Source organism: Megalobrama amblycephala, linkage group LG13 (genome assembly GCF_018812025.1).
Source record: "Megalobrama amblycephala isolate DHTTF-2021 linkage group LG13, ASM1881202v1, whole genome shotgun sequence".
In the NCBI taxonomy this organism is placed as follows: domain Eukaryota; kingdom Metazoa; phylum Chordata; class Actinopteri; order Cypriniformes; family Xenocyprididae; genus Megalobrama; species Megalobrama amblycephala.
In genome coordinates this window covers 4696617-4709372 of record NC_063056.1, presented here as the reverse complement: position 1 = coordinate 4709372, position 12756 = coordinate 4696617, and the positions used below count along the sequence as shown (strand labels likewise).

The 12756-nt window shown below is 37.8% G+C and overlaps 2 protein-coding genes across 3 annotated transcripts in view; both read left to right on the top strand.

Moving 5' to 3' along the window:
- The window catches only part of fez2a (fasciculation and elongation protein zeta 2a), a 31178-nt gene that overhangs the window by 17920 nt on the left and 502 nt on the right, over nucleotides 1-12756 (top strand). For both annotated transcript variants that reach the window (XM_048153025.1, XM_048153026.1), the window contains 2 exons: nucleotides 12113-12205; nucleotides 12379-12456. In XM_048153025.1, the coding sequence (XP_048008982.1) occupies nucleotides 12113-12205; nucleotides 12379-12456 (171 nt within the window). The remainder of the gene's footprint in view (nucleotides 1-12112; nucleotides 12206-12378; nucleotides 12457-12756) is intronic.
- clec3ba (C-type lectin domain family 3, member Ba) lies at nucleotides 3150-6651 on the top strand. The gene is made up of 3 exons (XM_048153028.1): nucleotides 3150-4129; nucleotides 4435-4530; nucleotides 5810-6651. Exons 1-3 carry the CDS (start codon nucleotides 4033-4035, stop codon nucleotides 6208-6210), a joined length of 594 nt encoding a protein of 197 aa, XP_048008985.1. The 5' UTR covers nucleotides 3150-4032; the 3' UTR covers nucleotides 6211-6651.

Sequence of the window (12756 nt, the reverse complement as noted above, 5' to 3'; positions counted from 1 at the left end):
TCTTAACACAGCCATCAACATTTTGTCCGGGTTTGTTCCCACCCACCCCATCCTTCCTGATGTGTTCCCTGGCCAGTTTGGGACTTCCATGTTGACACTCTCATTGTCCGTAGTTGTTTCTGTATTTGGGCCTGTAACCGCGTTATCAATCAGTGAGCAATCTTGCACCCCCACTCTTGTAAGCTTTGGGGGTATTTTCTTTCGTTAACTTTTTGTAGCATTTAGCAGGTGTCTCCAACTAACTTAACTAGTGTTGAGGACTGCTGCCTTGGGTAGCTAGACCCTGACAGCCCCAATGGAGTCGGTTCCCTCCGGCCAGATGTCTCCTCAAGCCACCACACAGACTTTCCCATGTTGTCAGCTGCCCTTTCACAGCAGTCAATGGACTTGTCCAGAAGATCAGAATAAAAAAAACACAGGACAAGATGTTAGAAGCTGTCTCTTGTGCCAATAGGCGGTGAGCACTTTTTTGAGATTTACCCTATTGTTAGGAGTGGTAGACAATCAACTGGTGTGGATTCTCCAAATTGTGTGGGAGGTAAATATTGGTCAGGGTACCATTTGGGGTCAATTGGGCATGGGACACATCATCAGTAGTATGCCCTTGCATCATTGGGTGTTTCAGCCTTTCAACACTATATACCCTCCAAAAGAGTGGCCCACTGCAGGATGATCAGTCGTCAGCTTGTGTCCTACGCTTCCGAAATTCACCCTGTTGATGAAGTCTGCAGCTGGCTGAAAGGTTGACAGGTGGGAGTTCCCGAGTAATTTACAATGCTTTACTTGGGGCCAAGCACAGGTCATTCCACTTGAGCCAAGTCCACTGGCTACTAAAAAAATATCAACTCATTTTGCATTTTTTGCTTACTGTTTTACTTCTAAAAGTTGAGATAACTTGTCTATTCAAATACATTGGACAAATCAATTGGATAAACACAAGTAAATTAAGTTTAGTTTACTAAAATCAAACAAAGTTCATTGGTACCCCCTTTCCACCAGCACGAACCGGGTGCTAGTTCAGAGCTAGTGCTAGTGCCAGTTCGGAGTTGGTTCAACTGACGAGCCTTCTAAGAACCGGTTTGCCTTTCCACGGGCTTGAGAGCCAGCACAGAGACAGGTCTTACGTCACTGTATACGTCTCATATTTCACAGCAAAGCTAGCGCTGCAGCGCCAAACACAAACACACCAAGCTTGTTCGAGATGCATCGGCTTCTCGCATAGAGATCGGCGCATGACATCAAAACTCCGCGATCCAAAAGCATAAGGAGTTGTATGCTCTACAAACGCTCCAGCGGATCCGTGGCACCCGCCGAATCGGTCCGCGCTGCTCCGAAGCATCTCGAAAAAGCCTTCTATCAACAATCGCGGATGCTCATGGTACTGTTGATGCTCATGGCTTTGCGAACCTACATCAGCATCCAAACACGGCTCGCCGTAATTTGTATATAGACGGAGATTACAATTGAGCTGCTATTGGCTCGATTAGCTGCTATTTCAAAAATGGCGGTCACAAGTTTCTTATTGGTCACGGTAACCCTGCCCCTAGCCCCTGACGCAAGCGGTTCTTACTTCTAGCCCAGCAATGTTTTGGTGCTACTTACGAACCACTTTTCCTGGTTCGGAGCTGGTGCTTTGTGTGTCGAAAGACAAAGAACTGATTTGAAACTAGGCTCTGGCTCCGAACCAGCACTCAAACTGCCTTGGTGGAAAAGGGGTAGTAGTGTTGGAGGTAACGCATTACAAGAAACGTGAATTACGTAATTAGATCTTTTTTTTTTCAAGTTACTCGTAAAGTAACACATTACTTTTAAATTTACAACAAAATAGTTACTTTTTCAAAACGCAGGTTATTTTTTTCCTTTTATTGACTGACAGCTCTCCAGTCACCATGTTGAGAGAAATTGGTGCAGAGGAGTTGTGTGTGCGCTGTGTGAACATGATTGTTAGTAGTTTTACCTGAAAGACTCAGAGGGTAAGTGAATGTATACATGTTATTTATTCCATAAAGTATTTATAGATGGTAGTGATGGTACTCTCTCGAGTAGGTACTTATTTTGAATAAGCTGAATTACTTCAAAACCACTAAAAAAGTATGTTCTATATAGCACGAGTTTGTGTAGTATGCATACCTGCCAACATGTACGCATTTTGCGTAGCGGGTACGCATTTTGACCTCAAAGCACGCTGGTACGATTTATCACTCTATACTACGTAAAAACCTGGTGACTCCTCTGTGCACGCATAGTAGCTACTCAAATCCAGCAAAAGAAAGAGTTCGACCAATCTGAGCGCTGGGCTCATTTCCCCAAATAGCAAGTGGGGATGATTGACAAATGCGACAAAGACTCGACTGTCAGGTTAGTTGTATGTAAATATAGCCTACTTGAAATTGCAAACAAAAATATGTAGTCCATATTAAATATATGAATGTGATTCACTTGTGATTGTCAGTTTGTGAACACATTATGCAATGCAATATTAATCATGAATTTAGAGCAGGTGTAGTGAAATTTTCAATTGTCAAATTAAAAAACTTTAACATTCAAAATTATATTAACTAAGATGGGTGTGTGTGTGTGCTTTGTGTATTGTATTCTCAAAAATGTAAAAAAAAAAAAAATGTGATTCAGAAATTCACATTTAACACCTATTTGCCACCTGTTTGCCACCTGATGTCACCTGTTGGAGTTTGGGTTCCTTGCCGCTGTCGCCTTTGGCTTGCTTAGTTGGGGACACTTGACATTTGATATTCAACAGTATTCTTGACATTTATTCAACAGTGCTTCTGATCTACCTGCATTGACACTATTCTTTAAGAGCTGCTGTGCAGCCAAATTATATACCAGTTATCACTGTAAAGCTGCTTTGACACAATCTGCATTGTAAAAAGCGCTATATAAATAAAGGTGACTTGACATGACTTGACAAATCCTTTCCCGTGGCCTCATGGGATAGTAAAGTGTCCATCGTATGAACACTTCAGAATCTCGCCAGAAGAAGTGGGTCATCCGGGTACTTTTTGCCTACTTTTTTAAGAATACTGTGAATTCAGACATATTGCTTTTGTCACATACTGTTTTTCACCTACTATATAGTAGAGAATTATGCAATTTCGGATACAGTGCTCAACTTTCTTCTCTTGCGGTCCAGAATGGCAGCACAGCTGAAAGGTTTGTTTGAGCTGCATCCTCTATTGTACAGACTTGAATCTGCATTTCCTTCAGTCTGAGAATTATTCATTTCACTTTTGGTGTGAAAGGGCCTTTACATTTGCCAAAAATAGAACTTTAGTAACACAAAGGTAATGTCCATAAAAACAACGTAATTAGTTACTTTTTTAGGGTGTAACACAATATTGTAATGCATTACTTTTAAAAGTACTGTAACTTTCCCCAAGACTGGTTATAACTGCCGCATGTGCTTCTACTTAACACCCATAATCCACCCATCATGTTTTTCATGTATTTCATATTTTATGCTTGCCAAGTGTCTGTGACTGTGAGTGTGGAGAATGGACAGATGACACTCCACCCAGTGAGGTTATAGCACTGATGTAATCTCACAAACTAATGTAAAAAATGTTTATAAAAAATGCTTTGGATAGACACTAAATCATATTCATTATCCTCCACTAATGAAAATGTTTACTTAGTTTTCAAATTATAGGACAGAGTAAATGATAATAAATACAAAGAATGCACATTACTATTGATGATTAACAACTGTAACAAAAAGCCACTGATACACTGAGTAGTAAATGATGCAGTGCAATACAAGATAATAGTACTTCTACTATAATTATAATAATAACTAACGATAATAATGTGAAATAACTTGCAGTGTAGTACTGCAATAATGTAGCCAGGCAGTGCCAGAAAAAAAGGCTTGTTGATCTGTTCAACACACTGTTAAATTAAAATCATCTGTTCATCATGCTGTTACGCAGCTTGTGGTGGGCAGCTTCCCTTTAGTCGAGCAGATCAGTGTGCTTGCTGTCTCAAAGGCTTCTAGCTACATGTACAGTGAGCAATATGGATTTTAAAGCCATCAAGCTTCTTATTTGTGTCGTTTGTGTGGTGCGGTCCAGCCCGGAGCAGAGCTCTACAAAGAGAAAGAATGGAAAAAAAGGTAAACAGAAAATGCTTTATTATTAAGACTTAATAATACTTAATTAGCACTTCTAAACTACAAGATTTCTACACCGCACAGACCATTTCTGTACTCACATTTGTTCTTTTTGTGTTTTTATGCAATAGGTAGTTTGCAAAAACGTTTAACATTAGATTTTACAAAATTAATATTTTACAAAATTAGCAAATTTTTGAATTTTAGTATGTCTAAAAAATAAACATTGCATATAATGAATTTAAACTGGCATTGTTTGTTTATAATGTGTAAATTCTGTCCTTGTGCTGGTATAAAAAAAAAAAAAGATTTGAACAGTGCTGCTATTGAGGAGCTGAAGAAACAGATTGATCAGATTGTGCAAGATCTGAATCTGTTGAAGGAACAACAAGCTCTACAAACAGGTACTGATTTTATGGAGATTTTTTTTTTTTTTTTACAATTTATGGAGAATTCTGTTAATAGCAAGCAATATGTACTGGTCAGTTACACTCATTTTTAGTATTATTTGTATATTTTAGTAATAATAATAAATCAATCAAAACTATAAAAGTCCATGTTTTATCATGAAAAAAATTGGGCACTAGTAAAGTATTTGTGTAATGTATAATGAAATATTTGTGGTATGTTTTAAAAATAAAGGTTTTTGTAGCAGCAGGGTATTTTAAACTTTACATTGGTTAAATGATTGACACCCAGATACAACAATATGAAGTACTGTACACTTCAGGTTGATTTTATTAAGAAAAATTAAGTTCAAGTATCTTTTCCAAGCATAATTTAGTAGTAAGTATACTAAAATGAATGTACTAGTAGTATACTTGTTTAATACTTCTTGTGACTAAATTGGCTATCTTATAGTTTACAAATAATAATGTGCTTTTGAAATAATTTGGAAAAAAAATTCCTTTAAAAAATACTTAAGTGTGAATTGAATGTAATGTTTTCGAACACTCAATTGCATGTTAATTGAAATTAAATAAAAATGTATTATAGTTTATATGTATATTAAATGTGATTAGTTAAACTTTAGAGTGCTTTTTTGACCCACTTAAGTAGGACTTAAGTACATTTATATGTAATTTCATAATTACCTTCATAATCTATGAAATAAGGTTAAAGTGAACTGCTAAATATTATGACAAGCATTTATGATAAAATAGCATATACTTTAATGTTATTTCTATTGAAACTTTATATATAATTACACATTTGCTAATTGACTCATTGACATTTTATGCCATGATAAAGATTATTAAAACATAATGATATAAAATGACTAAATAAATGCCTTTTACTTTATTACAAAGTGCACTTGTTAAAAAGTACATACGTGTTAAGAAACAGTCATGAACATGTACTCTCTTTAAATACACTTAAGTTGACTTTTATTTCAATAATATTATACTATCTGCAAGTACAGTTTTTATATATATACTTCTATGATTTGAAGTACAAGTGTGCATTCAATACGCTTAAGCACAACTGCAGGATTTTGTTGTTGATGTACTTGTGCCTGGAAAACTCACTCTTGTATATGAGATATGAGTATGAGGTGTGTGGAATTCAGTGTTGTCTGTTGTGTGTTAGTCACAGGGCATAACAGGACAACCATGTAATGACCTGGAAGAACAAATCTGACTTTTATTTGATCCTAAAGCAGTTCTTTCCTTCTCTCTTCAGTTTGCCTGAAAGGCATCAAGATCCCAGGCAAATGTTTTCTTGCAGACACGATGAAGAAGACCTTTCACTTGGCAAACGATGACTGCATTGCAAAAGGTGGAACACTCAGCAGCCCTCTTTCTGGCGATGAGAATGACCAGCTGTACGAATACGTCCGGCAGACCATTGGGCCAGAAGGGCACATCTGGTTGGGTGTAAATGACATATTGAAGGAGGGCGAGTGGACTGACCAGACAGGCTCACCAATACGCTTTAAGAACTGGGAATCAGAGATCACCCATCAGCCTGACGGAGGCCGTAGCCAGAACTGTGCCATCCTGTCCAGCACGGCCAACGGGAAGTGGTTTGACGAGGACTGCCGTGGTGAAAAGGCGTCTGTCTGCCAGTTCAACATTGTCTAAACTTTTATTAGAGCTACATGCTGCATGATGAACATACAGTATATAGAATACACAACCAAAAGTATGTAGACACTGCAATGTCCTTAAACTCTTAAAAGTAAAGGTTCCAAAAATGAGTTTTTGCTGTGATGCCATAAACTTAAAAATAATAGCTCCAACCAAGAGGGGTTTTCCACAGTGATTTAACCATTTTGGGTTCCCCAAAGATCCTTTCAGTGAACAGTTCTTAAACGAAACTTCTGAAAAGAATTTTGTTTTTGTATAAAGAACATTTTAATAATCTAAAGCAGTGATTCCCAACTACGTTCCTGGAGGCCCCCCAACACTGCATATTTTGTATCTACGGAGCCCCGGACATGACATGCAGGAAAAAAAAAATAGTAGGCTGAATCGTGCACACGATTTACTATTTCAAAGAATAGTAAATTATGCGCACGTTTTAGTAAATCGAGGGAATAAATTAGTAAATTGTAAATCGTCTCTACTAATGAGCTGATGATCTGAATCAGGTGTGTTTGATTAAGGAGACATGGAATCATGCAGTGTTGGGGGCCTCCAGGAATGTGTTTGGGAACCCCTGATCTAAAGAACCCTTTTCCACTATAAAGAACCTTTTGTGGAATGGAAAGATTCCATGGATGTTAAAGGTTCTTCATGGAACCATCAATGCCAATAAAGAAACTTTATTTCCAAGAGTTTAGAAGAACCATTTTAAGTCCCACCAAGAACCTTTCAGTGAACATTTCTTAAAAGAACAATTTTTTTACTTAGTGTGAAGAATATTTTAATAATCTAAATAAGCTTTTTCCACTATAAGGAAGCTTTTCTACAATGGAAATGTTCCACAGATGTTAAAGGTTCTTCATGGAACCATCAATGCCAATAAAGAACATTTATTTTTAAGTGTAAACAGTATAATGAGAACTCTATTGGATCTTTATTATAACCATCATCATTTACATAATTTACAAGTATGTTCACAAATTATTTTATATTGACAAAATACTAAATACTGAATTTTAATCAAAATAATTATTATTTAAACTAACAGGAACAGTGCATTTATGTAAAAAGTGGGAAAAAAAACTTTGTATTTGTAACTATTTTACTTGTTGGCAAATTAATTTATACGATCTCATTTGCATGGTTCCATAAAGGCAGAAACACACCAAGCTGACGCCGACGAACTAGTGGCGACGAAAGCAGACTGTGGGGTTGGCTCACGTCGGCAGCGTCTGGGTCAAAAGTTGCCCTGACACACCAAACCGACGCTCGACAGCCGATGGACAAGTAGCACGTCCGTTCTGCGCCTGCGTCAGATGAAATGCATTTCCATACCAGCAGGTGGCAGTAGCTGAACAGCCAATCAGAATGATCAGATGGCCTGACGAGCTCCGACGCCGATTCAACATGTCGAATCGGCCAAAATAAACCCGACGAGAGCCAACCTCAGCCAACGGTACGGAACACACTGAGAAAACTTAGTCGGCCGACCGTCAGCTTGGTGTGTTCCTGCCTTAAGATCTAACACCCCACTAAGGGGTAGAATGTATTGCTTCATTAAAAAAGAATTTATACATTCTTATAAATGTATGTTTTCTCACGAGATTGGGTTGGAAAGTAGGCCTACACAGTTTTCCTCTTTCAGTTCTTGTTTTGAAAATGTGGAATTCCTGTAAATGTTTTTCTGTGTCATAATGGCTTAACTTTTATTGACAATAGCAAAAACACAATAAAATGTCTGTCATATTACAAGGCTCGTGCAAGAACATAAGAAAAGTTACATAACATGCATTACATAACTCTGGAAATGGAGCTTCATTGGAACTACCATTATTAAACCCTTGTGTAACAGGTATTCAGTGTGAAAATTATTCAGTGGAAAAGAACCTCAAGTGCTTTAAGGAATTCACTGAAAATAATCCTCACACTCATGTCTTGCATGTTCATCTGTGACAAAATATTGATCTGAGTCAAGTAATTCCTATGTTCTCCTGTACTTGAATGTTCAGAGCTATTTATCAGTTTCACATCCTAATGAGATACTGATGCTCATATGATGAGAGGTCTGTAATAATGAACGATTCTCATTACAAGTTTGGGAAGATGATTGGCGCATGTTGCATACAGGGCAACTGGTGAGTAATAGTTTCAAGATTTTTACTCGCATTTGGTGCTTTGAAACCTGGCTAATGGTGTGTGCATACCAAAAGTGAAGCAAATATTCACATTGCATTACTCGCACTAGATTACTCGTAGGATTATTTGTTTTTCACGTCAAATTGAATAAAACGCAAATAACGATGATGAGTGTCTACATGCACATCACCAACAACAACATTTCTTTCGTTTTTCCCCCAGAGATCGGTTTTATTAGTAGTAACAGTCAGTGCTCGAAGTGGGCCGGTACGCAGTACGCACCGGCACTTATCCCATGTTGCCCACACCGAAACGTAGAATCATCAGACTATTAATTAATTGTACATTGCGCATTCAGAGCTTTCATAAGCTTTACGAACTGAACAGATCAATTGTCTGCGCAATATGACTGTGACTGAAGCCCAACTGTTTAATTTTGCATGAGTGGCGCGCAAATCACCATAAGCGCGTTCACCAGCTCCAAAAGTGTTAATATTTGCACGAGCCGTTCCGATGCGACGCTGATGATAAAATGTGCAACCCTTTTGGATTCTATTGAGAATAGTAAAACGCTATGGAGAAAGTCTAACATGATCTAAAACAGCCACTAAAATGACTGATGAAAAGAGGGGAAAACATCATCCTGCAAGCTTTTTAAACTCATGAAGACCACATTTACTAGAATCATGTTCTATTGTATTTATTGTGGCAAATTTTGATTAGTTGTAGAATTTATAATAGATAATCTATTAGAATAGATTTTTCACTTAAAATTTATATTACAGCTGTGGCATGTTGTGGCTATAGTTTCTAAACTGTGTTGCTATTTTTCATAACAAATGCTATAAAAAGAAGTGAAGTTCCTAAACGTAATTTAGGGAGGAGCGAGCCCATCTATTCTTCCAATCAACAGCCAGAGTATATAAGCAGCTGCTTACCTCTCTTCAGTCTCAGCTGTTCCAGCATCCCTCCACCTCCTCAAACTCCACCTTCATCTCAGGTACCTTGCCCTATGTAAACATATCCTATATTTATTCACTGGGGGGGTGTATCAGAGTTCGAGTCGAAGCTGCTTCATCGAGCCCCTCCTCAGTGGATAGCAAGCCAAATTAGCTAACCTAATTCCCTAAAGATTATATGGGCAAACGAACTCGTTAAAGAAAGAAAAAATGGTCTTACCTGTAATTGTATCCTTATTGTAACAAATGATAGGCTATAGTTAACAATTACAAGAACTATGTTATTTTAAGGCTGAGTAAAAGTTAGAGCTTTAGAATATGGACCTTCTTGAATTTTTGACTAAACAATTGGTTTTGTTTAAGAATGTATGAAAATGAATATTTGATTAATGTAATGTATTTTTCTATTACATTTGCATAATAAATCATCTGCTAGTGCTAGCTATAGCCAGGGATGGGCAGTATTTATGATACATGTATTTCAAATACGTATTTCAAATACAAAATAGTATTTTGTAATTTGTATTTGATAGGGTTGATGAAAATGGCTTTGTATTTTGTATCAAAATACTTCAGTGTTTTGTATTTTTGTATTTTTAAAATACTGTAAAATACTTTGTAAGAAGTCTACATGATGACATCATAAAATTGCGGCCTCTGATTGGTGCCTAGTTTGCAGAGACTTGTTGAGATCAGAACAGAAAATTGATCCAAACGGAAGAAGGTGGTCAAGAAACGTGCAGGCTGCCAGCTTTCCATCAATTTTTAACATGAATTGCTATAATTTTTAACAGTTCATGTTAAGTTTTGGTGTTCATTTTGGTAGGCTAAATAGTATACCAATTTATATAATGTTCTTGAAAACATTACCGAGCAGCAACCCCCTATAGTTATGATTAACAATCAAATGATTTATTGGTTAAAAACTAGTTGCTATGAATACAGGTGCCGTCAGTTGTCTTCTTATAAATGAGTTGTTGTCATTGAGTCAGTGTTGCTGATGCAAAGTAGGCCCTTCGTTACCAAACACCAAGTAACTAAATTAGGATACAATTATGAGTCATTTGCAAACATTATACTGTTGGTTACTTTAAAACTAACCTTCATCTGGGAGATCACAGGGATATGTGAATATTTGATGCCACAATATGTAAATTTTCGCCTCTAAAACAAAGGAGAAGCTCGATGACACCTTGATTTCACAGAATCATGGGATGTATTGTCTTCACGTCTACAGCTGATGGAAAAGAATCGGGACGAGACTCGAGCAGAAATCATGTTCATGGATGAGATTATTAACGTTACTGTAGTATGAAGCAGAGCAGGACCGAATGCTTTGAGAGCAGTAACAAGCCCACTGGAGCAATTACTAATGAGAGACGAGTGCGACACACAGCTCGACAGCAGTGGATCTTTTATTATGCCACAGTTGCCGCTTCTGCTTCTTCCAGTCATGTGCACGTAGGGTAAAGCAGCGCTGCTTATCATATTAGATACATTTGTGTGTTGAAAGTTGGTATAGTGCTACTCTGTGCATTCGCTCAGCAGCTGCTATGAGACACTTGATGCACACTGCAGTACGCTAGATCAATATTAGTCATGGTAAAACATGGTACTCGCAATAAATCAAGAAAACAAGATTCAAACAAAAAGACTTAGGGCGAGATTTACTAACAGCTTGTGCCAGCGCAAACCCACTTTTGGCGTTAAAAAACTGTGTTACTAAAGACGCACAGTATAAAATTAGTGCTGAAAACGCATGGACTGAGTTGTGTTTGCGGCTGACCTTATTGCATATGCATTTTTAGGAGTTTCCCTCTCAAATGCAAAATTTATGGGAGGAGAGTATTTAAATGAATCACACAATGCGATTTACTAATGTTTGCGCACGTCAATTTACTGGTATTTACACCTTTATTTAACGCCCTAAAAAAACATCTCTGAACCCATTTTGTGACATGGCTGCAATTGTTGCTGTTAGGAGGAGACACTCAGGGCCGGCGATTGCTATAGGCAAACTAGGCGGTTGCCTAGCAGGGACGGACTGGGACTAAAAAACGGCCCTGGACTTTGACTAGGCCCGGCCCAAAGCAATCGGCGTGCGGAAACTCGACAACAACAACAATAACGGCTGGCATGAGTGTCACAAGACTTTAATTGTGGCTCATGATACTATACCATCCAAATTATAGCAATAGCACTGATTTTGACTAGATGTTGTGTTAAAAGCATATTATTCTAGATGAACTTGAATACTCATATAGAAGCCCCACCCTTTTCTTTCCATTTTTTACCCGCGGCCGCGTTATGCATATTGTTTGTTTGTTTCTATGCTTCTTCTATCTAACGTCTTTGCTGTTGGTTTCTTCCTACTCTTCCACTTCTTCTTCTCCTTACTTGGCGGCCACGGCCAATGCAGCTGGCATCCAACTTAAAGGTGCATTGCTGCCACCTACAGTACTGCAGTGTGAAACAGATTAGTGGGTGAAAAAAACAGGTGATGACTGCGTGCGTGGCGGGTGGTGAACAGGTGTTACAATATATTCGGTTCCTGAAATATTCTGTTCCACTGGGTGGCGCTTACGCGAATATTCATGATATCCTCCTATTGTGGGCGTATCCTTGAGACACACATCAAGTGAGTCTATTTAATAGTATTTATTCAAGCCACATCCATACTTTAAAGTACAACAGAAAAAGGTTAGCATGTATTAAAATACAATAGCTTGTTTTCTTAAAGAAGTTCAACCACATTCATCATTTCACTCACTGCTTGTCTGGCTATACAATATGCTTGTATACAGGTGAAGGTGAAGGGACACCCAGGACCACATCAAGCACTCAGGGCACCAGTGAAAGACAGACGACTGAGACCAGGGACATGCAGCCTGAAGGAAGTTAGTCCATTGAATAACTAGTTCAAGCTTACAACCATCTGACAATATGTACTAGAAGATAATGACAACACATTGAAATCACAATAACATCCCATCCCTGTGAATCTAATTTCATCCACAGTTTTAGTAATTTTCACTAATTTAATTTAACACCACTGATCTGGCTGTTGCAGGTGAAGGGGCCACATCTAGCATTCCAGGCCCCAGTGAAACACAGACCACTGAGACCAGGGATACTCAGCCTGAAGCAAGTAAGACCCTTGAATACCGTTTATTCAACCACAATTTAAAACTTCAGTGACTTGTTTCCAAGTAAACATTGACATTCCTCATTAATTAATCTCAAACACTACTGGTCTATTATACTCTATATGCTGGTCTATAGTATAGTAATGAATAGCTTAAGCACAGCATAGTAATTATGTATATTTTTTATATATTTACCATCTGTTGTATTATAACTTATAAGACCATTGACGAATCTCAGAAAACAGCACAAACAAAATAAGAACATTTGATGGATATGGATAAAATGAAGAGTACTAATTTGT